The sequence below is a fragment of the Gasterosteus aculeatus genome, chromosome 1 (assembly GCF_964276395.1).
Source record: "Gasterosteus aculeatus chromosome 1, fGasAcu3.hap1.1, whole genome shotgun sequence".
In the NCBI taxonomy this organism is placed as follows: domain Eukaryota; kingdom Metazoa; phylum Chordata; class Actinopteri; order Perciformes; family Gasterosteidae; genus Gasterosteus; species Gasterosteus aculeatus.
In genome coordinates this window covers 17509532-17537197 of record NC_135688.1, presented here as the reverse complement: position 1 = coordinate 17537197, position 27666 = coordinate 17509532, and the positions used below count along the sequence as shown (strand labels likewise).

The window sequence follows — 27666 nt, the reverse complement described above, 5'->3', positions numbered from 1 at the left end:
CTGAAACTTTGTCCACACACACGTTCTGCCCGACACACAACGTATGAAACTATGTTTGTTTTTTTACCCAAACATACAAATAATCAAAATGCTTTTAAATCCTCTCACACATACAATAAGCTTCAAAAACTGTGAAATAAAAAAAAAACACATGTACTATCAACTGTTATTCATACAGACATATACTTACTTTTAGCTTTGTGGTATTCATAGCACCAACATTATGCTTTCTTCAAGTCTATGTTCATCTTTTGGTATTGGTTTGATATATAAAAGTTCTCCAATCACCAAAATAAACTAGTTTGTTGGTTTTCTGACTGCAAAACATTTAAGATGCCTGCTGAGACGGCAAGATTCTGGATTATTCTGTCAACACTAAACAGCCAATACAAGGAAATGTCTAGTTTCACACAAAATCCACCACAAATAAAGCTTCTCTTTTTCTAAGCGTCTCCTCGTCTTGAATAGACGCTTTTTGCATTAGCTTTGACTTCATAGACTGTAGTCTAGGATCCACGGCCAAATGAGGAACCAAAAGTTTAGACCACAATCCCACAGTCTGTCTGTGTTGTTTGTTTGGCTCAGTCTCTCAGTATGTGACTTGCACACATTGGCGCTCTCATTCAAACACACATACGGAGGATCTGTGGCAGTTTCTTTTCTATTTAGACTGACCCAGCCAGTTTTGACTGAAGGGTTGGCCACCTGAGTGAGTGCCAAAGCCAGCCGTTACCTGTCCTGTCTGGACCTGCCTCTATCATCCTGCTGACACTTGTCACTTCGGCTCCCTGTGGCATTTTCTCAAGACTGCTGGAGTCCTTCTCGACGGAAGAACTCGGTTGCTTCATTAGTGTCCTTAATAAACATTGAAAAACTGCATTATTCATGCCCGTAACTTTCAACAACCTAATTTTGCATGAGCAGTAGGATTTGGCACGGCTTTTTTTACAATCATTGTGAATTCCTGAGCTGATCCTGTGCTTTGTAGGTGTGTTGAGGTCGCTGCATGTTGACGATATGCGAATGTTTCAAAGACATGAGACTAATCTCACTCTGAAACCATCTCTCCTCAGATTGGTAATATAGGAAATTCCTCCCTGCCTTCTTGTGTGTGGAACCCAATCTCCATAGCCCGGGCCAGAGTAGCTTTAATGATCCTACCTCGGATAAAATAGAGGCATTATAGTCCTAAAGGCATTTTGGCCCTTAAACACTGCCTCCATTCATTTCTGAAACAATCTGATTCTCTCTCTCTCTCTCTCTCTCTACCTCTCTTTGTACCTCTCAACGTTACCGCTTTTTCCAACAGTGTGTGAGCAGGAACCATTTGGCGTTGGCTCTGCCATTTCCCCCGAACATCTCCCTCCTGATATCCTCTCCCTGCTGTGACGAGCTGTCGATAAATCGAGTGGGACACCGGCCCCGCGGAGAAGGCTGTCAACCCTTGAGGACCGACTTCACTGCAAGGTCAGCTTTATTCTTTGTTTTTTGTCCAGTCAATGATGCTTTTCTGTTACTGATTCTGTTTAAATCAGTGTAGGATCTAACGTGAACTTAATTATCGTGCATTTGTACATTAAATGTGTTATTGTGTTGTAGGACTGATTCATTATGAACTGATTGAGTTCATAGTTCATCAAATCATTGTATTAATTATGGACAAAGGTTTCTGTGACGTTCAGAGTTGCAATAAAATAATTGCGGTTCATCTACTCATGTTCACAACAGTGCACCTTATTAAATCCTGTGTACAAACTATTCAATCATACGACTAAGAAAAGAGAGAAGACTAAGACTAAGATACTAAGAGTTATATGCTGTTGCATACATTTCAGTCAGTGCGCTTGGGCGACTGTGGTGGTTTGTGTATTCCACCTTTATGTCCCAAACAACAAGTACAACTTCTCTGACAAAAGAGGGTCAAATGTTTCATGAAAAGTCTTAAAGTTTGAGATCGTCTATGCTGTTTTTCAACTTTTAATCTCAAAAGAAACACGTGCTCCTTTGGAGCTTTGGACATTTGGGAACAACTTTGAACTCAAAAGTACAAAAGTCTTCAAATGGAAAAATAGTATTTACAGTCACTATTACCACAGTTCATTACTACGGCTTCATTGTGAGGGTGGCTGATGACATGGCTGATGATGTCTTTTTGCTTAAAGATCTCAATTGGGTGAGTCACTGACTGTTCTGCCTACAAGGATTAGCCAACTAAGACAAAAACTGACATGCCGTCACACGCCTGTGATGGAGGGGGGAGTAGTCACAGCCCCCTGTGACAATGTGCATGTGCGTTTGTGTGTGAAGAACCTCCCAACTTAGACGTATAAAAGACCCGCTCCACCCTCGCTTAGACATTTACTCCTGGGATCTCACCAGCAAGACTTAACTCTTGAGGACCTTTCCTTTCTTTTCATCGTTTGGGACAACTTATCAAGAAGACATGGTGTCTGCCGGCTTTCAGATGATGGGCACCGCCCTATGCATCATCGGCTGGATCGGAGCAATCGTCGTCTGCGCCCTGCCCATGTGGAAGGTGACCGCATTCATCGGCCAGAACATCGTCACCGCTCAAACAACCTGGGAGGGCATCTGGATGACCTGCGTGGTGCAGAGCACGGGCCAGATGCAGTGCAAGGTCTACGACTCCATGCTGGCCCTCTCCTCGGACCTCCAGGCCGCCCGCGCCCTCATCATCATCGCCATCATGCTCGGCGTCATAGGCATCCTCCTCTCCATCGCAGGGGGCAAGTGCACCAACTGTGTGGAAGACGAGGTGGCAAAAGCCAAAATTGGCGTGGGGTCCGGCGTGATCTTCATCCTCGCTGGCATTCTGTGCCTCATCCCAGTGTGCTGGACGGCAAACACCGTTGTTACAGAGTTCTACAACCAACTGGTGATGGCCTCTCAGAAGAAGGAGCTCGGAGCTGCACTCTTCATCGGCTGGGGGGCCTCAGGCCTCCTCATCCTGGGTGGTGCTCTCCTCTGTGCCAACTGCCCTCCCAAGGATAACTACACCGCTAAGTACGCCGGTGCCCGTCCAAACGCGCCCAAGGACTTTGTCTGAAGGAGTAAGAGCCAAAGAGACTGGAGAAAAAAAAAGACTTGAGTCAAATGCTCTGTGGTCCATGAAATTGATTTATTTTGCATTTTAATTTCACAGTGATTCTACTGTGCCCAATGTTTAGTTTGATGCTTTCATGATGACTTCAAGATTGGTCTCATAGGTGCCAACACTTGGACATGTGCACCACGCCTTTAACATATCATTTAATTTTCAATGTGTATTATATGTGACTGTGTGAAACTGTAAATAAAGATTTTTTTTATCAATTGGAGCTAATTCTTGGTTTATTGTGTTCTTCAACCAGCTAAATCAAAATGCACAAAAACAGAGGTTTCAAAATAACACATAACTCCGGTTTTAATCTAAAAACTTGTGACATACAAAAAGGTAATATATAAATTCTAAATATAAAGTTAAGTGAAATAAATATAGAATAAATAAAGGAATAAATATATATCATGAATATAGTGTAAAATAAAAACTCTACCCTTTTCATATTTCAGAAAATACACTCTAATTCCCCAACTTGGTATTATACTGTAGATCATCAATAATCAGGTCAGAGTTTTCAGAGAACTTTTTTCTACTGGAAACTTGCTTCTAATGTGTGCGTCATTACCAGTCAAACACTGCACACAGTAACACCACTTCTGTCACCTGCAGAATTCTTTAAAATAGAACAAAATGTTGTCATTTTTAAGTGGGATTACCGGACCTGAAACATGAATCCAAAACACAGAAGCTGTATCCAGTTTTGCTCGTACTTGTGTTGGGTATATACTACATTTACTGTACAGCCACAAGTCCATTTCTTGAGAAAGTGGATTGTTTACTCTTTTTATTACTTCTGTGATTCAAGTGTTGTAAATGTGTAAAATTAGAAGAAGCCTCATTGGTCAATATTCCTTAATTCTGTGTGATCATAGCCAGACTTTATACTTTGAAGTCTTTTAGAGAATAAACATTTTATGGATGAGGACATTTTTCTGTTGTCTGACCTTAAAGCCCTGGATTCAGTCACGTCAGCACAACTAAAGGTCACCGGCTCTGTTTGTGTGTAAACTCCTCTCAGCCAACAGAAGCTGAGGACTGTGTCATCACATACCCTCATGCCTGTGTCCTCCATTTCTCAGACAACAACCCTATAAATACGAGCTCACATCGTCCCGCGCCGTCTCTCTTCTTGGATTTTTAATGAGCAGGAAGGAAGCCCGGCAAAATGGTTTCTCAGGGGATTCAGATCATTGGCATATCGATGGCCATAATTGGCTGGTTCATGGTCATCGTGGTGTGCGCCCTGCCAATGTGGAAGGTCACCGCTTTCATCGGGGCCAACATCATCACGGCGCAGACCATCTGGCAGGGCATGTGGATGAACTGCGTGGTGCAGAGCACGGGCCAGATGCAGTGCAAGGTGTACGACTCCATGCTGGCGCTGCCCCAGGACCTGCAGGCCGCCCGCGCCATGGTCATCATCTCCATCCTGACGGGCGCCATTGGGGTGATGTTGTCGATCGCCGGCGGGAAGTGCACCAACTGCATCGAGGAGGAGCGAGCCAAGGCGAAGGCCTGCATCCTGGCTGGCGTCTTGTTCATCGTGTCGGGCCTGCTCTGTCTCATTCCAGTCTCCTGGTCCGCCAACACCATCGTCAGCAACTTCTACAACCCGCTGCTGATCGAGGCCCAGCGTTACGAGCTGGGGGCGGCGCTGTACATCGGCTGGGCGGCTGGCACGCTGCTGCTCCTGGGAGGGGGGCTGATGTGTTGGAACTGCCCGCCCAAATACGAGCGACGGCCCTACGCGCCCAAATTCACACCCGTGAAGTCGGTCTCCACATCAAGAGAGTACGTGTAAGAAGGGTCAGCGCTTCCTACATGGACTCTTGCGGCCACAGGAATTGCAACTGTGAGAAATGATTATTTAAAAAAAACGTATATTCACCAGCAATGTAAATAGAGCTCGAAATCACACGCATGCCACGTGCTGAATGTTGAGCTTTGATTGCTGTTAGCGTGTGTGTCAAAGTGACCTTTCTGATAGCGGACATCTTGTCTTTGTTAAGCGAGTGTAGCCTACAACATAAACAATGACAGCATCCCGGGGTTCACCGTCACCCCTCAACGGATCGGATCATCAATGTTGACTTCTCCTGCTACAATGAGAGAAACTGTTTGCTGTGAAAACAGTCCGTCCAACACCCAACAGGATACTGGCTTTTGTTCACGGCTCAGACATTTCAAAAGGGAAGAGTCTTAAAAAACCCGAAAACAATGTTGTATTGTGGCTGGTTGAGTAACCAGGATTTTTAATGATTATAATTAGTAAATATTCAGCCAGATTGTGGTAAAGACTTTTTATTGTTGTTTTGATAGTAACAACGCAACAGGAAATATGGCAGGAATATAAGCATCTGTCTCAATAACACACTAATGTCACTAATAACTAAAAACGTTAGGTAAAGAAAAGTAGCTGCATTTTTATCTGTTTTAATTTTCCCACAGCCTGTGTTTGTGAATGTTGTAATATTCTGTGAATCTAAATAAACTATATTAACTGGATGATAACTGTTTACTTACTTTAGTTCCATTGGAGAAAGAGTGACAGGAACAAGTTACCTTAAAGTGGTGTGAGGGTCAAGACCAGGCACGTGCACAGATAGACCCCTATAGTGGGGCTCAAGCACCTGCCCCTTTTGCCCTGGTTGAGAAAAGTGCCCCATCTGCTAGAGCCCGATTTTTTTCTTCATTTATCAATATTTAAGAATGAAAATGACTTTCTTGGTCTCCTCCACTTAGTGCTCGTGCTCGTGCTGAGCGTCAAACGGCTGCAGGTAAAGACGGTGTTCGTGCGAATCCCCCGTTGGCTGATAAATTAACCACAACATTAGCGCCGCTGAAAACATTACGCAACTGGTCCGACGCTTCCTAAAAAACTTGTCATGTTTAATGGCGAGAGAGATACAGAGAGAGATACAGGCAGACAGACAGAATTTACAGGCAGTTTTGCTGTTCTACAAATTAGACAAGTTGACTAGTTTTGTTTCATATAAAATTATTGAAATGAAATGTAAGTCTTAAGTTGAGCTACATGACAGTCTGGTGAAGTGTATTGTGGTATATTATTGAGTGTAAAGCTGCTTATGCTTCAACTGTAAAAGAAAACAGTAAAAACAGCAGCGTTTTGAGTTAGAATATTTCATTATTTAACATATTATTTGATTATACAATATGGCCTTGTTTTGTCTGTTTTTGCCAGATATTTATTCAATTTGATAACTTGAGTTAGTTTGTTAACAAAAATAAATATATAAGCTGAAAATAGTGTTTTTTATTTAATTATTTGTTATTATTTATAATTTCATAAATCATTTTGGCAAGGGTGCCCTTTTGTTTGAGCACCGGCCCCCTGAAATGTCTGTGCACGTGCCTGTTCAAGACCATAAACGACCCATCGTATGCACATTTTACCACAAGTTGATGTGGTTCTTTGAGGTCTTGATGAAATGTCTGTAACATACTTTGGTTAAAATACCACAAGGATCATTTAAAACAGAACCCTTTACCCCTGTCTAAAACAGCCTTGACAGCCTTAACGTCAGCTTGACGGCTTCATTTGCTTCATGCTGCTAGCTAGCTATTACGTATTATATATATATATTCGTATTGTAGCGACCCTGTTCAGTAGTATATGTGTCAGTGTGTGTGTGTTAGTTCTGTGTGTCACGTTATCCCCCTCACTCCGGCCAATCACGGGGAGTGACTGTACGTGCTAGGCAGGGTGACTCCCGTGTTGTGGGCTAGTCAAGTTAGGTAGAAGAGTTAATAACAGAGTAAGTAACGTTAAAGATTATAGAGATATGTGGCGGGCTCTTCTCACTGTGCTCCTGAACAAGAATTAAAGGATTCCTGCCCGTACGTCCTTTCGCCTCCGTGTTGTGAGTGAGCCGCTACGGTATCGATAGTGACCGCAGGGGGTCGGGGCGATGTGATGGGGGGCCGAGGCCAGAGACTCTCATTTCATTGTGACGAGAGAATGAGAAGGAAGTTTATACTCACTCAAGCGTGAGATTTCTGCTGTACAGGAACCATAACAAATTGTGTTTTTTGTGTCGGTAGACATGCCAGATACCCAAATTAAGGTGAAGAAGCACTAAAAAAGTGGAATTTTCATAATATGTCCCCTTAAAGACAATACGTTCATGAAACAATTTTAGTTTTACAAACTATTGCATTACTGTGGTGAGAGCTATCCAGAAGTTCAGTGGTTCACTAAAATACACAATTTATCTTAAAAGATTTTAATTATATTTTATTCTGCGACTGAATCTTGTGAAAACACTTTTCACAATGAATAAAGAGAAGCATTCTAAAATTGTCTTTGTTATTCAACTAACATAGCCGCCATAGTGCCATTATCTTGTAGGCTCCACCTTAATATGTTAGTGGGTGTAGTTGGTGGACCCAAATCTACACGCACAGCAGTTTGATTTGTAGCCAATGATTTTTTTCCCCATTCAACCTGGGAAGTGAACAAGAAAGGCAAACAAGGCAAAACAAGGCAAATAGTCAAAGGGGGAACAGAAAGCGCTTCTCGGGCTCAACTGGAGTCGGGAGGGAAACTCCACCGACGTCTTGCGGTCCGGGGCGGATAAAGCAGGGTTCTGCTGTGGAAACCCGAGGCCCGACACCATAACCAGAGTCCGATTAAAACGAGTCACGTGTACTCCGCAGGTCTGACACTGCAAGACAAAAAGCAAAAACATGCAAACTGGTAGCGACATTCACCGGCACCTGAGACCAGTCTGGGTACTCAGGAGCCTTTATGCCCGTCACTGGTGATCCCCGGAATGAGTCACAGCTGAGCTATTGAGAGAGGGGCGGACCGGAGGCAGAACACAAGGTTGGAAACTCTAGGTTGACAAAAAACAACAAAAAAAAAGCACAGACACCGGGGAAAAACTGATTAGCAGATAGGGCCCCTAACATAATATGCAACTCTGATTCTAAATTGCCACATGAAATGGACGTAATTAACTCACTTGCCATCCTTTACAGCCTTTGAGGGTTTCGGGACCTTTGAAGTCCCCATCCAATAAGCATTCCTCATTGCAGGATATGTGCACATTAGACAGTATTTCCCAAGGCAAAGGGGCATTGTTGAAAAAAGAAATGGGTGGCACGCCTCTAGCTCCAGGAAACGGAATCTTGTTTGACCAGAAGAACTCACTCGACAACAACACAGCCCTCCTCCTGCCCGCTTCTCTGACAAACAAGGGACAGAACTGCTTCACTCCGAAAGAAGACCAGAGCCGTGTGCTGAGACTCTCTTCTCTCTTGCGGCAAAAGAAGTGTGTTCACCATGGGAAGGATTGGCAAGGAGGTGGCAGGTCAGCTCATTAGCTTCATTGGCTTTGTTGGGGTGGCGGTGACCACAGGGATCCCCATGTGGAGAGTGACTTCCTTCATAGGAGCCAACATTGTGACGGGCCAAGTCATCTGGGATGGCCTGTGGATGAACTGTGTGATGCAGAGCACCGGGCAGATGCAGTGCCGGCTGAACGAGTCTCTTCAGAGTCTGGCCAGGGACTTGCAAGCCTCCCGAGCCCTGGTCATCATCTCCCTCATCTTCGGCTTCATCGGCTTCTTGATCACCTTCATCGGGGCCAAGTGCACCAGCTCCCTAAAAAAGGATTCCTCAAAGGCCAAGGTGGTTATCATAGGCGGCTGTCTCATCCTGGTTTCCGCCCTCCTAATCGTGATCCCCGTCACCTGGTCTGCAGTGATCACCATCACAGACTTCCAGAACCCCCTGACCATCGGGTCACAGAAGAGGGAACTTGGAGCAGCCATCTACATCGGCTGGGCCGCTGCTGCTTTTCTTCTTATCGGCGGGATCATCTTGACCACGTCCTGCCCTCCTCAAAGGAATGGGTATGGATACCCAGGGTACGCGCCAGCCCCGATGTACCCATACGGGGGCCCAGGGGGAAACCAGCCAGTGTATGGCCCCATGTATGCGCCTGCATCCAGCCAACCGTACACAGGCACGGGGACATACCTGCCGAGCAAACCGTATGCAGCGCCAACCGCATACTCTGCTAGACAATACCTCTAAAACCAAACCGGACATTTTTATTTGTAGAGGATATATTCCAATGCATTCTTAAAATGAATTTGTATTGTTTTGGATTGATACTGTTCGCCAAAAGTAGAAATCTTCCCACTTTATGAAGTCTTAATGTCAGACAGACATTGGGTTAACATGGCTGCGTGCACTGAAAGTTGTATTGCTTTTCAATGTGTCCAGGAAGTTACTGTCCATATATTTATTTCCTTGTACTACATATAGAGCAGATTTTGTAAATAGTGATGGTTTGTGATGTTTGTTGTCTGTAAATGCATGTTCATTGTTAAAGATTTTCAATAAAATATTTGTTGTATAATCACATATGTTTGTGGAGTCATTGTCAGAAGATATTATGATGTATTATAAAATATGGTCTGGCACCTTAGGATTCTAGGTCCCTCCTCCTTGTCTGTGGGAGCAAGAGGCTATTAAATATGCTATAGAAATTATAAATTTCCCTCAGTAAATCTATGAATATCATAAAAAATGATTTTCTAAAACCAAAATGATATATATATTGGATCACTGTAGCTAGTTTTGCAAACCCTTAAGAGCTCATGAATCGCGCAAACACACAAAGAAGCAAAAGGAAAGACCATTATGAAAATACATTTGACATATTGACAAAATACAAAAATGAATCTTGTAGTTTTATTGATTAACGTGTGTGTTTTTATTTTAATTGAAAACAAACCACTGAATTGTTCACTGGAATAGTATGTAATATATGGGGATGATAGAGATAGAGATAGAACCATGAATGGAGGCTCCTTCCGGTGGCGTCAGACATCCCGGTGATACTCCCTTCCTGAAAGTGACCAGATCAATTAACATCTCCGTGCCTCTTTATAGTCATTTACATACTCACTCAAAGTCGGTGCTGATGTCATCGAAACTACTCCCTGTCAGATCCCCACAAGAATCTGGTTGGGCCAGTCAGCGCACTGGTTTCTGGTCAAGAGAAACTCACTAGACGCATTCTGACTCCACCTTCCACGGGCACGTCTTTATAACCAAACCAAACACCTGGCCGTCTTCATTCAACCTCACTACCCGAGCTGAGCTGACCTGCTACTAACAACTTCCACTCTTCCGCCGCCTTTTCGAGTGATTCAAACCCAACCTCATCATGGTGTCAATGGGACGACAGATGCTGGGCTTTGCCCTGGGCATCATTGGCTTCCTGGGGACCATCATTGTGTGCGCCCTGCCCATGTGGAAAGTGACAGCCTTCATCGGAGCCAACATTGTGACGGCGCAGGACATCTGGGAGGGCCTGTGGATGAACTGCGTGACGCAGAGCACGGGCCAGATGCAGTGTAAGATCTACGACTCCCTGCTGGCTCTGCCCCAGGACCTCCAGGCGGCCAGGGCCCTCGTGGTCATCTCCATCATCGTCGCCGCTATGGCGGTCATCCTGGGAGTTGTCGGAGGCAAGTGCACCAACTTCGTGAGCGACGAAAGCTCCAAAGCCAAGGTGGCCATCGCCTCTGGAATCATTTTCATTTGCGCCGGCGTTCTGATCCTCGTCCCCGTCTGCTGGTCGGCCAACACCATCATCAGGGATTTCTACAACCCCATCCTGACCAACCCCCAGAGGAGGGAGCTGGGAGCCGCGCTCTACATCGGCTGGGGCACAGCCGGGGTTCTACTGCTGGGTGGGGCCCTGCTCTGCAGCTCCTGTCCACGCAAAGACAGCCCCGAGTACCCAGTCAAGTACGCCCCCGCCAGGTCCACAGCCACCAGCCGAGAATATGTCTGAGACTTCCGTCCTCCTGAAAAATATTTTACCTTTTTTGTAATGAGTAATCGTCCATCGTTGTGAATTTCTGACAGCACCACAAGTCTCTTTCTTAAGCGAGGGAGATTTTGGGAGAAGAACCATAACAAACTGTTTTTTGTGTCGGTAGACATGCCAGATACCCAAATTAAGGTGAAGAAGCACTAAAAAAGTGGAATTTTTATAATATGTCCCCTTTAAGACAATACGTTCATGAAACATTTTTAGTTTTACAAACTATTGCATTACTGTGGTGGAGAGCTATCCAGAAGTTCAGTGGTTCACTGAAATACACAATTTATCTTAAAAGATTTTAATTATATTTTATTCTGCGACTGAATCTTGTGAAAACACTTTTCACAATGAATAAAGAGAAGCATTCTAAAATTGTCTTTGTTATTCAACTAACATAGCCGCCATAGTGCCATTATCTTGTAGGCTCCACCTTAATATGTTAGTGGGTGTAGTTGGTGGACCCAAATCCACACGCACAGCAGTTTGATTTGTAGCCAATGATTTTTTTCCCCATTCAACCTGGGAAGTGAACAAGAAAGGCAAACAAGGCAAAACAAGGCAAATAGTCAAAGGGGGAACAGAAAGCGCTTCTCGGGCTCAACTGGAGTCGGGAGGGAAACTCCACCGACGTCTTGCGGTCCGGGGCGGATAAAGCAGGGTTCTGCTGTGGAAACCCGAGGCCCGACACCATAACCAGAGTCCGATTAAAACGAGTCACGTGTACTCCGCGGGTCTGACACTGCAAGACAAAAAGCAAAAACATGCAAACTGGTGAGCTACACCTGATAGCAACATTCACCGGCACCTGAGACCAGTCTGGGTACTCAGGAGCCTTTATGCCCGTCACTGGTGATCCCCGGAATGAGCCACAGCTGAGCTATTGAGAGAGGGGCGGACCGGAGGCAGAACACAAGGTTGGAAACTCTAGGTTGACAAAAAACAACAAAACCAAAGCACAGACACTGGGGAAAAACTGATTAGCAGATAGGGCCCCTAACATAATATGCAACTCTGATTCTAAATTGCCACATGAAATGGACGTAATTAACTCACTTGCCATCCTTTACAGCCTTAGAGGGTTTCGGGACCTTTGAAGTCCCCATCCAATAAGCATTCCTCATTGCAGGATATGTGCACATAAGACAGTATTTCCCAAGGCAAAGGGGCATTGTTGAAAAAAGAAATGGGTGGCACGCCTCTAGCTCCAGGAAACGGAATCTTGTTTGACCAGAAGAACTCACTTGACAACAACACAGCCCTCCTCCTGCCCGCTTCTCTGGCAAACAAGGGACAGAACTGCTTCACTCCGAAAGAAGACCAGAGCCGTGTGCTGAGACTCTCTTCTCTCTTGCGGCAAAAGAAGCGTGTTCACCATGGGAAGGATTGGCAAGGAGGTGGCAGGTCAGCTCATAAGCTTCATCGGCTTTGTTGGGGTGGCGGTGACCACAGGGATCCCCATGTGGAGAGTGACTTCCTTCGTAGGAGCCAACATTGTGACGGGCCAAGTCATCTGGGATGGCCTGTGGATGAACTGTGTGATGCAGAGCACCGGGCAGATGCAGTGCCGGCTGAACGAGTCTCTTCAGAGTCTGGCCAGGGACTTGCAAGCCTCCCGAGCCCTGGTCATCATCTCCCTCATCTTCGGCTTCATCGGCTTCTTGATCACCTTCATCGGGGCCAAGTGCACCAGCTCCCTAAAAAAGGATTCCTCAAAGGCCAAGGTGGTTATCATAGGCGGCTGTCTCATCCTGGTTTCCGCCCTCCTAATCGTGATCCCCGTCACCTGGTCTGCAGTGATCACCATCACAGACTTCCAGAACCCCCTGACCATCGGGTCACAGAAGAGGGAACTTGGAGCGGCCATCTACATCGGCTGGGCCGCTGCTGCTTTTCTTCTTATCGGCGGGATCATCTTGACCACGTCCTGCCCTCCTCAAAGGAATGGGTATGGATACCCAGGGTACGCGCCAGCCCCGATGTACCCATACGGGGGCCCAGGGGGAAACCAGCCGGTGTATGGCCCCATGTATGCGCCTGCATCCAGCCAACCGTACACAGGCACGGGGACATACCTGCCGAGCAAACCGTATGCAGCGCCAACCGCATACTCTGCTAGACAATACCTCTAAAGCCAAACCGGACATTTTTATTTGTAGAGGATATATTCCAATGCATTCTTAAAATGAATTTGTATTGTTTTGGATTGATACTGTTCGCCAAAAGTAGAAATCTTCCCACTTTATGAAGTCTTAATGTCAGACAGACATTGGGTTAACATGGCTGCGTGCACTGAAAGTTGTATTGCTTTTCAATGTGTCCAGGAAGTTACTGTCCATATATTTATTTCCTTGTACTACATATAGAGCAGATTTTGTAAATAGTGATGGTTTGTGATGTTTGTTGTCTGTAAATGCATGTTCATTGTTAAAGATTTTCAATAAAATATTTGTTGTATAATCACATATGTTTGTGGAGTCATTGTCAGAAGATATTATGATGTATTAGAAAATATGGTCTGGCACCTTAGGATTCTAGGTCCCTCCTCCTTGTCTGTGGGAGCAAGAGGCTATTAAATATGCTATAGAAATTATAAATTTCCCTCAGTAAATCTATGAATATCATAAAAAATGATTTTCTAAAACCAAAATGATATATATATTGGATCACTGTAGCTAGTTTTGCAAACCCTTAAGAACTCATGAATCGCGCAAACACACAAAGAAGCAAAAGGAAAGACCATTATGAAAATACATTTGACATATTGACAAAATACAAAAATGAATCTTGTAGTTTTATTGATTAACGTGTGTGTTTTTATTTTAATTGAAAACAAACCACTGAATTGTTCACTGGAATAGTATGTAATATATGGGGATGATAGAGATAGAGATAGAACCATGAATGGAGGCTCCTTCCGGTGGCGTCAGACATCCCGGTGATACTCCCTTCCTGAAAGTGACCAGATCAATTAACATCTCCGTGCCTCTTTATAGTCATTTACATACTCACTCAAAGTCGGTGCTGATGTCATCGAAACTACTCCCTGTCAGATCCCCACAAGAATCTGGTTGGGCCAGTCAGCGCACTGGTTTCTGGTCAAGAGAAACTCACTAGACGCATTCTGACTCCACCTTCCACGGGCACGTCTTTATAACCAAACCAAACACCTGGCCGTCTTCATTCAACCTCACTACCCGAGCTGAGCTGACCTGCTACTAACAACTTCCACTCTTCCGCCGCCTTTTTGAGTGATTCAAACCCAACCTCCTCATGGTGTCAATGGGACGACAGATGCTGGGCTTTGCCCTGGGCATCATTGGCTTCCTGGGGACCATCATTGTGTGCGCCCTGCCCATGTGGAAGGTGACAGCCTTCATCGGAGCCAACATTGTGACGGCGCAGGTCATCTGGGAGGGCCTGTGGATGAACTGCGTGACGCAGAGCACGGGCCAGATGCAGTGTAAGATCTACGACTCCCTGCTGGCTCTGCCCCAGGACCTCCAGGCGGCCAGGGCCCTCGTGGTCATCTCCATCATCGTCGCCGCTATGGCGGTCATCCTGGGAGTTGTCGGAGGCAAGTGCACCAACTTCGTGAGCAACGAAAGCTCCAAAGCCAAGGTGGCCATCGCCTCTGGAATCATTTTCATTTGCGCCGGCGTTCTGATCCTCGTCCCCGTCTGCTGGTCGGCCAACACCATCATCAGGGATTTCTACAACCCCATCCTGACCAACCCCCAGAGGAGGGAGCTGGGAGCCGCGCTCTACATCGGCTGGGGCACAGCCGGGGTTCTACTGCTGGGTGGGGCCCTGCTCTGCAGCTCCTGTCCACGCAAAGACAGCCCCGAGTACCCAGTCAAGTACGCCCCCGCCAGGTCCACAGCCACCAGCCGAGAATATGTCTGAGACTTCCGTCCTCCTGAAAAATATTTTACCTTTTTTGTAATGAGTTATCGTCCATTGTTGTGAATTGACAGCACCACAAGTCTCTTTCTTGAGCGAGGGAGATTTTGGGAGAGATTGTGGTTTCTTTGAGGCAAGTGTTGAGAAAGTGTTTCTGGCTGAACAGGAAACTCAATACAAGCTCTCCCAGCAGCATGCTGACTGGACTGAATTGGAGAGCTGTTATTTATAACGCTTGTATCAAACTTTTGTCTTCTTTGTAAATGCAATTTGAAGCTGTGCCAATACAATGTTAATGGTAAATGAGAACTTTGATAGGCGGAAGCTTGTGCAGTATCTCTTGATATATTATGGATGTATGTATAAAATATGATACACATATCTTTGCTCTGTAATATCTAAGCTGTTTCTATTTAATAAACATGTATTAAGTGACATTCTTTCATTCTATTTGTTTAGATTCTGACCAGTTTGATGCTGTTTACATTCACAATTTTGGTCTTGAGCAACTTTAAATTCTGTTTTCGCGACCTTGAATCGGGCACCGTCAGCAGTAATCACATTTATTTATAGAGACATACTGTTTACAGGAAATAAAATCATCATGGACCTCAAAGAGGTCACCAATGCAGAGCAGGAGAGCGTAAGAACAGTGTGTTCAAAAACATTCAAAGGAGTGTCAAAGTCTTCACGCAGACGTTCAACCAGTTCAACCAGTTTTACAGTGTTGAGTCACAGCTTGGCTACAATGTGTTAGTTATAACACACATTAAGAGCCGTACCCATACTCCACCTGCATTTAAACATTCTGAAGTAAAAAGTATTTGCTTTGATTAGCATTAAAGAAAAGCCTAGGAGCAGTGAGGAGCACATTGGGACTAAGATCTTTGAGGACGATAAGGCTGCCGTTTTTCTACATTTTTCCTACTGTCAACAAACCTCAAGAAAAGGTCTCAAACGGCCACTTTCTAAATTATTGTTACTCTCCTTCTCAGTCACTTGCACGTGCATTGGCTTAGAATATGTTTCACAGATGCATAGTATATTTTTAATAGAGGATACGGTGAAATAATTCAAACAGTGTGTTGATTTTTGCAATTATTATTCAAACGTGAAAAATATGTTCATTCATTGGGGACTATTCTCAGTTGTGAATATTTTTCCATTTTGTGCTTTTAGTGAGTATTTAAAGTATTTATGTGGGTCAACAGGACAAATGTTCATCATAAAGAGTAATGAACTGACACTGACGATTGTTTCTCGGTCTTCCTTGGTTTCTTTAGTCCATTATTACCATAATCATGTCTCCAAACTATATCCCAAAGTATAGGTGCGTATACGAGGACGGTCCCCTCACCTCAGATGTCCACAGGGACGGCTCAACGGCCGGCTAGCTAACGGTGTTAACCAGAGGGGGAACCGCGAGGCTACGGAAATTGTCGTCATCAGAACACATTTTAAAGTATTTCACCATGTGATCAAGGATTTGTGTACAAATATGTGTCATGGTACAACATCCAGGAAACAACATCTGCATTATGTTAAACATACATCTCAGTTGCAGTGGCCTAACAGTTGATTAACCTAATAACCTCATTATGACACCACCATTACAGGTCATTGTTTGCTAAATATTTACAAAACATTGTAACATTAGAAATAAAAGTTATATATATTTACAACAAAGCATGACAAAACAATCCATCAAAACTGCCCATTCTAATATTATTTACATCTTAGGGAGTGATAATAACAATAAAATAAAAACAACACGATAGAAAAATGAACATACTACTGCAGAAAAAATAAATGATGAGAAAGCTGTAACTTTGTGATTCTGTTTAGCCCAGCAGAGAAGGCTTAGCTGTCCCTGGCGGCCCACTACCGCTCCACAAGGTGTGTCTTTGTTATGAACACACCCTGTTTCACATTCCTGACCTGCCCTCTGTCCTCACAGAGAAGAATCTTACCCAGCCGGTTATGGATTGATGACCGGGTGCAAAAGTCACTGATGAGAAGAGACAACAATGGAACAACACATCACCCTGTAACAAAGCAGTAATGAAACATTGGTTTCAGTCATTTCCTAAAAAATGAAAGCTGAAAATAATGCTTTCTCTTTCATTGTTAAATATAGTGGAGAGATTGTTGTACCTGATGATAAACTCAATTTCACACTTTTTAAAAACCTTTTTTAAGTTAAATAATAGTAAGCACGCTGAGGATGTATTTTCACATAATTTAGATGATGGCATAATGTTTATAGCTTTTAAAAATCTGAGACCAAAAGAATCTTTCGCTGTTTATTAGTGAAACTTCAACATAAAGGTGTTATGAAATATGTCAACAGAGAGAGAATCAAAACTACTTTGCCTGCAAACACAGAGCTACATGAGCAGAGACAGAAGGGTCCTGTCAAACCTCTAGACTTTTCCCAATAGTATTTTGATTTGACGTGTTTCCTCTGGGAATAAGTACGACTTCCAATCACAACCAGCGGAGATGCATTTTTGTCTTCATATCAAACCCTCGTCAGTGTGGATACGTGTATGTGGAGGCGGGTTCCTGTTTCTCTCCCTATCATTAATCCCTCAAGTCGAGCCAACGCTTGGTTTTCACGCCTCCCTCATTTCATTTTAATTCTGCCGCAGTTGATCATAAGCACCCGGTCGGCTCCAAATATTCTCTGAGAGACTCGCTCAGAGAGGGAAGACGATGGTTTCCGCGGGGTTGCAGATAGCTGGGTGCGCCATGGCGCTGCTGGGCTGGATCGGGGTGATCATCATCTGCGGCGCGCCCATGTGGCGGGTCACAGCCTTCATCGGCAGCAACATTGTGACCGCTCAGGTCACATGGGAGGGCCTCTGGATGACCTGCGTGGTCCAGAGCACGGGCCAGATGCAGTGCAAGGTTTACGACTCCATGCTGTCTCTGAGCCCCGACCTGCAGGGGGCCCGCGCCCTGGTGGTGGTGTCCATCGTAGTAGGCATCGCGGGGATCTTCGTAGCGTTGGCCGGCGGGAAGTGCACCAACTTCATTGCAGATGACAGGGCCAAGGCGAGGGCCTCGGTGGCAGCAGGCGTGTTGTTGATCATCAGCGGGCTCCTCTGCCTTATCGCCGTTTCGTGGACCGCCAGCATTATCATAAGGGACTTCTACAACCCCGTGCTGTTGGACTCCCAGAAGAGGGAGATCGGGGCCTCTCTGTACATCGGATGGGGGGCCGGGGCGCTGCTGGTCTTGGGAGGAGCGCTTCTGTGTGCCACCTGCCCCCCAAAAGAGGATAAAAGCCCCTCTGTGAAGTATCTCGTAAACAGGTCTGGAGGAAACAGCAAAGAGGATTCAACTTTTTTGCCAGACAGGACGTATATCTGACATGTCTAAAGGGTACGATGGAAGTCTGTCATAAGGGTCAAATGAAGGTGGGGGTTTAATCAGTTGCCGTGACATATGAGAGAAAGGTCACACGCACAGACAACCTGGAAATATGCACTTTTCTCATATTGTCAGAGTCCTTTTCTGGATGTTTGAATAAGCTGTCTTACACTTTGGGTGTTGTTGTGTACATGTATGTGTATGTAGGTATACGGTGGTAGTTCAAACCATAGAAACTCTCGGTTTTACATCTTACACTTACAAGTGTTTTGTTTCAGTTGGAAGAAAAATTGTTATGGCACTTTGATATTAGTAACTCTTATTTTTCAAAATAAATGACTCAACGTTGAATGTTTTGTTTGTCTCACTCTTCCTGTTTATCTACCTCGGGGAAAAAAGGTGAAGCACCAGTAGTTACTTGGAACAAGAGAACCTGTTTGACAGGTGGCTACCTGAGATCACTGGGCAGGAAACAAAGATGGTGACTCATGAATTCATGAGCCTGTTAGCCGATGCGTTTGGTAAAGCACGGCCTGCTTTCAAACATCATCGTTTGCCGAATAAAGAGATTAGACTTAAGCCTAGTTTAAGCTTCTGCGTTTTCAGAGAGACGCAAGGAAACGCAGACGCAAGAGCCCCTTGCGTGTCCCTTGCGTTACTTTTCACACCTCCTTGCGTGCGTCTACCCATTTTTCCAGCCTGATCTCCAAAACCTCTTCGTAAAGATGTATACGAAAATCTTGAAGATACAAATTCGTAGTGATACATACTAAATAAATACGGACTGCAACTGATGACGTCACCCTATTCAAAGTGAATGGGGACCTGCACACCGTAAACACACTTCGTGAAGTCTAACGATGTAAAATAAACGTGTTATGATTGCATTTTTAACGAGAAATCTATGTTAAATTGTAAGAATACAATGCTAACTCTAACCTCCTGAAAAAATCCAACATGGCGGAGACGTTCACTCAAGGGGCGTGGTTAACCACCGCCAGTTAGTATGTATTGTTACGAATATTTCGTATACATTTTTACGAACAGGTTTTGGAGATCAAGTTGATTTTTCTAGACGTGCGTCAAAAGCGACGCAATTAAAATACATTTGAAATTAAAATGAATTAAAAGCGGGTGAAGTGTTAAAACTGTTAATAGGGTTACCTGATGATCTAAGATATCTGGGTTTAAAGGGGTTTTGAAAGATGGCTTTGATTTGAGGTGGTGTTGTTGTTGTTGTTAGTTCATATTCAGCCTGATGGGAGCGGTTTGTATTCAGGCTGCAGATCAGAGACGGCAGAGGGGGTCAAATTACTTAAAAGTCACCGAAGGATTCTTTAAACTTGGAGAAGTGAAATGTTGCTCACAACCTCTCATGTGTTAATGTTACATTACAGTAGTTTGGCTTTGGTTTGGACGTCACACATTAATCCCACTCTTTTATGGTGTCAGTGAAATACTTTTATTTTCTTTTGACCCACTAAATACCGTCCCATTAAATGCACAATACAAAGATCAGACCCCAATAAAGCATTTCAAAGAGTCCTTATTCAAAAAAAATGAAGCCTACAGTAAATGCACAAAATAAACAGTTTTTCTACTTAGACATTACTGGCACTTTAGATTTTGTCATAAACAAAATGTTTTTTCTTTTGTCTCAAATATTTAACACAGAATATTCCAAAGTGGTTTTATGTAACATCGTAACTTTGGCAACTATTCTGAAAGAGAAGATTACACTTTATTTACAGTTCATTACTTTTTTTAGAAGTGCTTTTCACTCTTTATTTTCAACTTTGGATTTTGAAATTTTGATATTTTTAAATAAAAACACATTTGTTACCGCCGGTGAAAGCAGGACCTGATTCCATTACATTGTGAAATTCTGCACCCTTGTGGCCATTTGCCTCCATGGCTGAAAAACATCCCCACATATTTATCCAGTAACTTCAATTACAGGAAACAACCTGATATTTACTGAAATGTATGTGGACGGTTTCTGTCATCATCTTATATTGAAGACCTCAGTTTACCTCAGTTTAAGCCAAAACATGATCATGACTGTCCCCCCAGGGTGTGAGAGGCTCGTGTCCCATGGCTGTGCAGGAGCTGGGCATCAGCCTGTCCATGATCGGCGTTGCCGGCACCATCCTCATCTGCGCCCTGCCCATGTGGAAGGTGACGGCGTTCATCGGCACCCACCTGGTGGTCATGCAGGTGTTCTGGGAGGGTCTGTGGATGACGTGTGTCAGCGAGTACACCGGTCAGATGCAGTGCAAGCTCTACGACGCGCTGCTGGACCTGTCGCCCGACCTGCAGGCCGCCCGCGGCCTCATCTGCATCGGCCTGGTGCTGGGCTGCTTGGGCTTCCTGGTCTTCATCCTGGGGGCGCGCTGCACCAACTGCCTGGACCACCCGGGGCTCAAGGCGCGGCTGGTTGTGGGCTCTGGGGCCACCTTCTGCCTGGCGGCCCTCGTCACCGTGGTCCCCGTCTCCTGGACGGCCAACTCCGTCATCAGGGACTTCTACGACCCGCGTGTCCCCGAGGTGCTGAAGAGGGAGCTCGGGGCTGCTGTATACGTCGGCTTCGTGGCCTGCGGCCTGCTCTTCTGCGGGGGGGTCATCCTGTGCACGAGCTGCCCGCCGCAGGGGGCCGGGTTCCCCTCCGGCGGATACACGGCGGCCAGGACACCCACGCGCAGCAGCTACGCCATTAGGAACTACGTGTGAGGGCTGAGACCAACCAGTCGCCGCTGATGGAGAAATGTAATGAAGCCTGTGATATGATGAAAAAACACATTTGAAGGTGTCTGCTTTGCAATTCATTCTGTTATGTTGTCTTTTCCTTCAGGGCGAGACACGTGGACTCAGGTCCTGACCTTCCTAAAAGGCCAATGGTGTAGAAACTGTTGGTATCTCCGCTGTCTCTCTTCATGGCGGCATCATCGAGGGACGTGAGGGGAGACGGAGTCCAATGTCTATAGGATAACAAAAACACACACACACACCCGGAGGACCTTGTGACCTGCATCTGCACATGTGTATAAGTTGGAGGGAAACAATCATATTTGGTACTTCCTCTTTCTGTAGTTCCAGCACACGTTGAAACACCCTTGAAGAGAAAAAAAAAACTTGCATGGAGGGATTCTTGTATTTCTTTTTTTTACTCTTTGTGTCTCGCTTCTCCGTGAATTCAATCTTCAATAAACCTTCAGCTTAAGACTTTGAGAGTCCCCTGATTGCTTATTCAGACCACAGTTAATCTGCTCTCAAGATATCCGTCACTTTGCAGACTTTTGCCAATCATTGGAGTAAAACACAAGTATCTGACATATTTTGACATTTGCAGTCTGGGAAAAATAAATCATTATGTGGATTTCCCTTATTATTTCAGTCCTCATGAAGCAGGACTTGCCAGTTTCCTTCATGAAGCTAAAAATGAATTGCACACCTGCAGCCAAACGTGGAATCACAATTGTTGAAACCATAAACGGAGAAATAAACTGTTTAAAATGTGCATGCTTGTTTGCATCTGTGAATCTACAATAAACCATGATTCAGTGAGCCGTGGTTCGCCAGGGTGTTTAAAAAAGACTTGAAACGTACAGTTTGACTTCTTTATGCAACCAGTGGATTCGCCCCCTGCTTCTTCAAACTATTGCACCTGCTTCAATCGTCAGAAACCAGATGTTGCGCCTTGGAGTGAACATCTGCCATTTGCTCTTCAATTATTTATTTTAAAAGATTTTCCATTAACGTTTCCCCACTAAGGAGCATTAGTCCAAATTTCTGCAAGAGTTATTTACCCCTTTCAGGAACATGACCCAGCACAGTGGAGCCGTCGTGCCGCAGAAACATGGAGAAAGGGATTGTTTTGAAACCATGGCAGATAAAACAGGGATTTCCCTCCTCCACCCACGGCCGTGCCCCTTTTACACCAACAACTGCCCCACCCTCTCCTCCCTCTGAACAGACATGCAAAAACCCGACGCTGCGCTGCACAGAAGGCCTCAGCCGGCACAAACACGTTTGTTAAAAGGACGGCACTCCCCGATCCCCGCACCCCGGCCCGCCGCGGAGAGGAGGGGAGGAGGAGGGCGGGAGGCCGGGAATCATGGAGTGGCAGCTGGATCTCGCTGCGCTCGGCGTGGCCCTCGCCGGGTGGCTGTGTGCCGTCCTGGCCCGCTGCCTGGCGCTGTGGACGGTGAGCGGCACCGTGGACAACACCACGGCCACCCTGCCGGCATACTGGGACGGGGTGTGGCTGGAGTGGGATCACTGGGACCTGGCCCACGACGGCAGCCTGCACTGCTCCTTCTACCGCTCCCTCATGACTCTCTCCGGGAGCTTTAGGGCGTGGAGGGGCCTCGTCATGGCCGCCATCGGGGCCGGCGGCTTGGCCGTGGCGGTCGGCGCGGCGGGGGCCGTGTGGTTCCCCGCGCGGCGCCAGGTCAAAGTGTTTGCGGGCGCCCTCTTCGTTTTGTCCGGGGTGCTGCTGCTGGTTCCCACCGCCTGGACGTGCCATCACACCGGGCAGCCGCTGGAGGGCGCCGTGCCGCTGAGGAGGGACTGGGGACCCGCGCTGTACCTCGGCTGGGTCTCCTTCGCCCTGATGTTGGTCGGGGGGGCGCTCCTCGCCGCCAGGTGCCCCACCGGGGAGAGGCCGGCCGGGCGGCCGGGGGACGACGGGCCGAACCGGGAGGAGGAGGAGGCCAGTCACCCGCCGAGCCGGATCAACAGGACCACGTTCACTCAGAGCCAGTTTGAGCGCAGAGGCGAGCCCACCTGAGGGGCGTTTTAATCCGCATGCTGATCAGCATGCGGATTAAATATGTCTGGATGCCGCGATGAAGTAATGATGCACTGATCTAACTGAGCATTTACTCCCTTCAGTATCACTGTAGAACGACACTCCTTGTTTGCTTTATGTTTCTAATACTAATGATTCTGAAACTTTTACTTCTTAATTTAGTTTACATTAGTCTTAAATCTAATACCATATTTGTTTTGAGGGGAATCTTTCTGCACGAAAAGACATCGTGGGGCAAATTGCATTGCAGGGGAAACGTATTTGTTTGCAGGAGTTATTAGGATTGACTATATTTTAAGTCAGGGTAACACAGAGCCCTTGATGTAATAAGGTTAGCAGTCATTTGGAATGTTTGTCTATGACAAAGGAAGAGGACACGATGGGAATTGAGCATTGAGAGGGTTGATACATTACGACGGTTGAGTCTACAACAATGGGCTTTTCAGAATTACATTTGCAGATCTAATTTAACCCATGCAATAAAATACAAGAATAAATGCACAATTGTAATGTGAAACACATAAACAAGGTTCAGGAAAGTATGTCACTCTGAGGATATTTTGCGATATTATCATTTAATACAAAAATCGGGAAAGTGCAATATGTGGAAAAGCTGATATCCTTTAGCTTTCTTCTTTAAATTCCCCTGAAGAATTGTAGTGGACAAGGGAGACGACACCGTTTACTGTTCACTTTTAAGAATCGAATTTTAATCCCGGGAATTCGATGTAATCTTGGGAAAACTGTTGGGGGGGAATTTTGTATTTATTTGTAATAAAAGCTACTAATTTGAAGAAATATTTACACTATTGCATTTTATTCTTTCTGAACATTAAATACAATCCTCCGCAATAAAACGCCGTAGTAATCATGTGGGTGTGCATGTCTGTCCACAGCGAATCTTACATACTGGTGTATCCATCAGCCCTATGTTTTCAGTTCTTGTTCATTAAAGGACCGTTCCTGGCTGTGGTCCCTTTGGTTTCAGAACCTACATGACTGTACTGTAACACCGAACGCTGGCTCCATAATTGGCTAATAGGGGAGGAATCACCAACCACTTCAGCCCATTACTTTCCTGGCCTTAGTCATGGCCCCAAAAACTGAAATCCATAGAAAAGTAATTGTTTGAATATGGTAATAATAATATAAAATCAAATGTACAATGACTCATGCCAGACGTGGGAATCTGTTTTTGTCATCTTGACCGAGGAGGAGATACAGCAGAGATCTGCACAAGTGCACTTTTCTAGTTTTGGATTAAGCTCTTTACAGCACATTCTCCATATGAGACATATAAAAGTGCTATAAATATCACTGATTAGGATGTTATACTTTTATGTCCTTAGGGTTGTAACACATTAGGAGTTCTGCAAAGTGTCATTTCATTCGATTTCCTATTAACTATACATTTGAAAAGAAAAATTACTGAGTTTACACAACAAAAATGTCATAACGTATTTATTTTCTTCATAGCATGCTTAGTTATTATGACAAAATATAAGTTATTGAGGTGACGTAATTATCCATACAACTGGGGTTTTTAGCATGTGGCGCACACACACTGATGGAAGGCAGAAAAGTTTTGTTAATGTTAAGAGGTACTGAAATAAAAAAAGTTTAAAAAAAAATTGGTGCAGACCAGAACAGTGGACTGACTGCGTGTTTAGTTATAAATGCTCAAACTAACTAAGAAAATACAATCCACCCAGCATGCAAATCTGGCAAAGTTTTTCTTTCAGTTAAGCAAATCCTTTAATCATAGAGACAAGAGACTCAGGAACAGAATCTCAAAAACAATATAGACTTTAAAGTTTGCATTTAGTTAGTTGGGATAAGGTGCAGAGTCCGGACTGGTTGGGGTTTCTAAAATTTCTCCTCCCCCTCTTCCACATCCTTTAGACTGACAACCTCCAGAGAACCTCGGCCTCTGGTCTCACTGCGGATCAGCTCATCGATCTCCCTGAAGCAGCCAGGATCCACCAGACACACCTGAGGATGACGAGAAAAAAGGAGGCAAGGGCTAAAAATACAGAATCTCAACGTAGCGAAACCGAAGGGACAGAAGATAAAAGTGCGTATCTTGACATTATTCCCCCTCACCATTTCCAGCTGCTCATCGAAATCTTCACTCTCCACAACCTGCAGGAGCGGCTTCAGTTTCTCCTTCAGCCTCTTGGCCTCTTTGGCCGGCAGCACCAACCGCAGCCTCATGTGGGCCCTCTGGATCCCCATGGACTCCTTCAGCTGCCGGATCACTTCCAGAGCCTCGATGGGAACAACATGCAGACATGTTTGTCAGAAGTCACGCAAAAGGACCATTGTACGAGATGAAAGGGAAGGAAAAAAAGGGGAAAAAAAACACACTCCAGGTAGGACATAGCAGCGTTATTGCTGCTAGAAACATACATTTATAGACTTACTTCTTAATTAGGAACCTATGTTTCCCGTTTACACAATTATACAAATGCAGGTAGTTAGACCATACATCAGTCTTGAAAGGACAACACATTGTAATGCAAATAGTAAAATAAATCTTTGTGGGACAGCAGCTCAAATACATTTGACGTGTTGAAACGCTGCTTTGTGTTGCCTAAAAGCTATATGACATATAATATGCATGACCGATAACATGCGCCCCCTCACCTGCTGTTTTGTGCTCTTGTTGGCCTTAACCGAGTAGTGGATTTCCTTCATCGCCCCCTCGATGAGACTGACTGTATACGGCCTCTTGGTCTCAGGGTTGACACACTTTTCAGCCACAATAGTTGCAATGTCCCTGAACATCGTCTCCAGCTGAGAATGCCTTTCCTTGTCCGACACTTGGAGCTCTCCTTTAGCCAGGATCTGTTCAAGGGAGGAAAAAAGAAGAAAATAAAGGCCAGGAAGTGAGGTGAATACAGCAGAGGCCTTTGAGGTAAAGATGTGGGCAGGTAAATATTCACTACCTGTTTACAGATTTCTGTCAGATCATCTGTCCCAAACGATTTGGTCAAATCCTCCTTCTTAGCCACCTGGCCTTTGGACACATTAACGAAGACCGACTGAGTCTGCAGGACCTCGTCCAGGTCTTTCTCCCTGGAAGAAAACAACGCGCGGACATTGAGGGATCGACACTGAAGCGTCGGTGGCCACGACGTTGTCAGTTACAGAGCGAGACAGCAAATGTCCGTTGACTTCGAGATAATATTGACGACACATTTCGTTGCTAACGTTAAGTTATTTGGTTAAATAATCTCAACATTGCAGCTGTTGGCATTGGATGCTACTCACGCTCCCGCTCTCCAGTTCACAACTTTATTCTTGTAGCAGGCGATTTCAAACCGCTTTCCTCCCTTCTTCATCCTCACCACCGCCACATTTGTCAGTCGTATTTGGTTTGTTGGCGTAAATATGGACATAATTGTGTTTGTTAAGACGGGGTGCTCCGTCCCAATGCTGCTGTTGATAAGGAAAAAAATATGCTCTCAGACAACTGCGTTGCACCACGGGTGCGCTATCAAGGAGTGTCCGCAGTAAAACATCGACGTCGAAACATAGTTCCGCTCCGGTTTTATTTATTCGGTAGTTTAAAAAAAATTGTTTCTTATGATCATTTTGAAACAACATATATCGTAATAATATGCAAAAAATACTACCATGACCACTGTAGTGCATCGGGAACGAGTTCTAAAACCCGGAAATTAGTTTGTGCATTCCCTATTCCCTCGAAGTAAACGGTTTTAAATTGTTTTAGTTTAGACACCTTTGATAATAGAAGGTTACGGAATTTGGTTTTGATATATAAATACGCCAGCACATACACCTCTTGTGAATTGTGAAGCTTTTACAAATCTTAAAAACACAATTGCTAAAAACCTGCTGGAGTGAGACTACAAACGTCATCACGACGCGTCGCCCACGCGTACAACCTCGTTGTAAACTCGCGACCATGGTGTAGTTCGTTAACAGACTTCTTGTGAGTTCATTAACGATTCATGAATTGTAGCAGTGCGGTGGTATTTATTTGTCAAGGAACAAATCAAGAATCATAAAAAAACAAATCTTGTTTTTTCCAAACAAACAATCCAATCCAATACCAGAGGTAACCAGTGAGACACTAACTTCCGTGGTAAGACCACAAAATACGTCATAACTGCATGACGCTACTCTATCAGATTAAACATGTCCCAGTCCCATTTTGCCACGTGATTTACGACGAGAAATCGATATATTGTTTTGTGCCACGACACTCCTGCTTTGAAAAAAATGGAATAGACTTCTGTCAACCACATAATGAACTACACTTCCCAGCATGCTCACTGGCCAGAGACAGGTTGCACACAACATCAGCTGCAGAGGACTGTGTATTTTAATACACTAAATGCAGCTATGCTGAGCTTCTTCGTGATTATTACGCTTTGCATACATTGCGTGTCTGCGGCGGACACCAAAGGTGAGCCTATTTCACATGTTAACCCAACAAGAAAGTAACTTGTCGTCATCTTTTAGCCATTGTTTGTAACATTGCTAGCTAGCATATATTGCTAACCACCCGCCTTTTATTTACAGCAGGTGACTTAAGGTCGCTGCCATAGAATCAGCGACTCCTG

The 27666-nt window shown here is 44.9% G+C and overlaps 10 protein-coding genes across 10 annotated transcripts in view; 9 read left to right on the top strand and 1 right to left on the bottom strand.

The window, feature by feature from the left end:
• Positions 1-1309: 1309 nt before the first annotated feature.
• Positions 1310-21488, top strand: cldnj (claudin j). The gene is made up of 3 exons (XM_040170985.2): positions 1310-1467; positions 20338-21030; positions 21116-21488. Exon 2 carries the CDS (start codon positions 20359-20361, stop codon positions 20992-20994), a length of 636 nt encoding a protein of 211 aa, XP_040026919.2. The 5' UTR covers positions 1310-1467; positions 20338-20358; the 3' UTR covers positions 20995-21030; positions 21116-21488.
• LOC120815909 (claudin-4) lies at positions 1336-5626 on the top strand. Its single transcript, XM_040171006.2, has 2 exons — positions 1336-1467; positions 4201-5626. The coding sequence occupies exon 2, from the start codon at positions 4287-4289 to the stop codon at positions 4920-4922; it is 636 nt and encodes a 211-aa protein (XP_040026940.2). The 5' UTR covers positions 1336-1467; positions 4201-4286; the 3' UTR covers positions 4923-5626.
• LOC120815931 (claudin-4) lies at positions 1339-3338 on the top strand. The gene is made up of 2 exons (XM_040171044.2): positions 1339-1467; positions 2163-3338. Exon 2 carries the CDS (start codon positions 2444-2446, stop codon positions 3065-3067), a length of 624 nt encoding a protein of 207 aa, XP_040026978.2. The 5' UTR covers positions 1339-1467; positions 2163-2443; the 3' UTR covers positions 3068-3338.
• Positions 7924-9515, top strand: LOC120815880 (claudin-4). Its single transcript, XM_040170946.2, has one exon. The coding sequence runs from the start codon at positions 8427-8429 to the stop codon at positions 9180-9182; it is 756 nt and encodes a 251-aa protein (XP_040026880.2). The 5' UTR covers positions 7924-8426; the 3' UTR covers positions 9183-9515.
• Positions 10211-13313, top strand: LOC120815919 (uncharacterized). Its single transcript, XM_040171018.2, has 2 exons — positions 10211-10799; positions 12353-13313. The coding sequence occupies exons 1-2, from the start codon at positions 10324-10326 to the stop codon at positions 13116-13118; spliced, it is 1242 nt and encodes a 413-aa protein (XP_040026952.2). The 5' UTR covers positions 10211-10323; the 3' UTR covers positions 13119-13313.
• On the top strand, positions 14083-15324 carry LOC120815925 (claudin-4). The gene has a single exon (XM_040171032.2). The coding sequence runs from the start codon at positions 14260-14262 to the stop codon at positions 14890-14892; it is 633 nt and encodes a 210-aa protein (XP_040026966.2). The 5' UTR covers positions 14083-14259; the 3' UTR covers positions 14893-15324.
• LOC120815892 (claudin-4-like) lies at positions 17430-18615 on the top strand. Its single transcript, XM_040170972.2, has one exon. It carries the CDS (start codon positions 17605-17607, stop codon positions 18262-18264), a length of 660 nt encoding a protein of 219 aa, XP_040026906.2. The 5' UTR covers positions 17430-17604; the 3' UTR covers positions 18265-18615.
• A 591-nt stretch (positions 21489-22079) lies between the features above and the next one.
• On the top strand, positions 22080-23874 carry LOC120815936 (claudin-9). The gene has a single exon (XM_040171059.2). The coding sequence runs from the start codon at positions 22379-22381 to the stop codon at positions 23051-23053; it is 675 nt and encodes a 224-aa protein (XP_040026993.2). The 5' UTR covers positions 22080-22378; the 3' UTR covers positions 23054-23874.
• A 644-nt stretch (positions 23875-24518) lies between these two features.
• sbds (SBDS ribosome maturation factor) lies at positions 24519-26968 on the bottom strand. The gene is made up of 5 exons (XM_040170958.2): positions 26348-26968; positions 26023-26152; positions 25721-25921; positions 25178-25342; positions 24519-25066 (listed from the first exon to the last, which is right to left on the bottom strand). The coding sequence occupies exons 1-5, from the start codon at positions 26473-26475 to the stop codon at positions 24941-24943; spliced, it is 750 nt and encodes a 249-aa protein (XP_040026892.1). The 5' UTR covers positions 26476-26968; the 3' UTR covers positions 24519-24940.
• A 267-nt stretch (positions 26969-27235) lies between these two features.
• The window catches only part of tyw1 (tRNA-yW synthesizing protein 1 homolog (S. cerevisiae)), a 41958-nt gene continuing 41527 nt past the window's right edge, over positions 27236-27666 (top strand). Inside the window, 2 exon segments of the mRNA XM_040170933.2 lie at positions 27236-27408; positions 27411-27509. Coding sequence (XP_040026867.2) covers positions 27369-27408; positions 27411-27509 — 139 coding nt within the window. The 5' untranslated portion in view covers positions 27236-27368.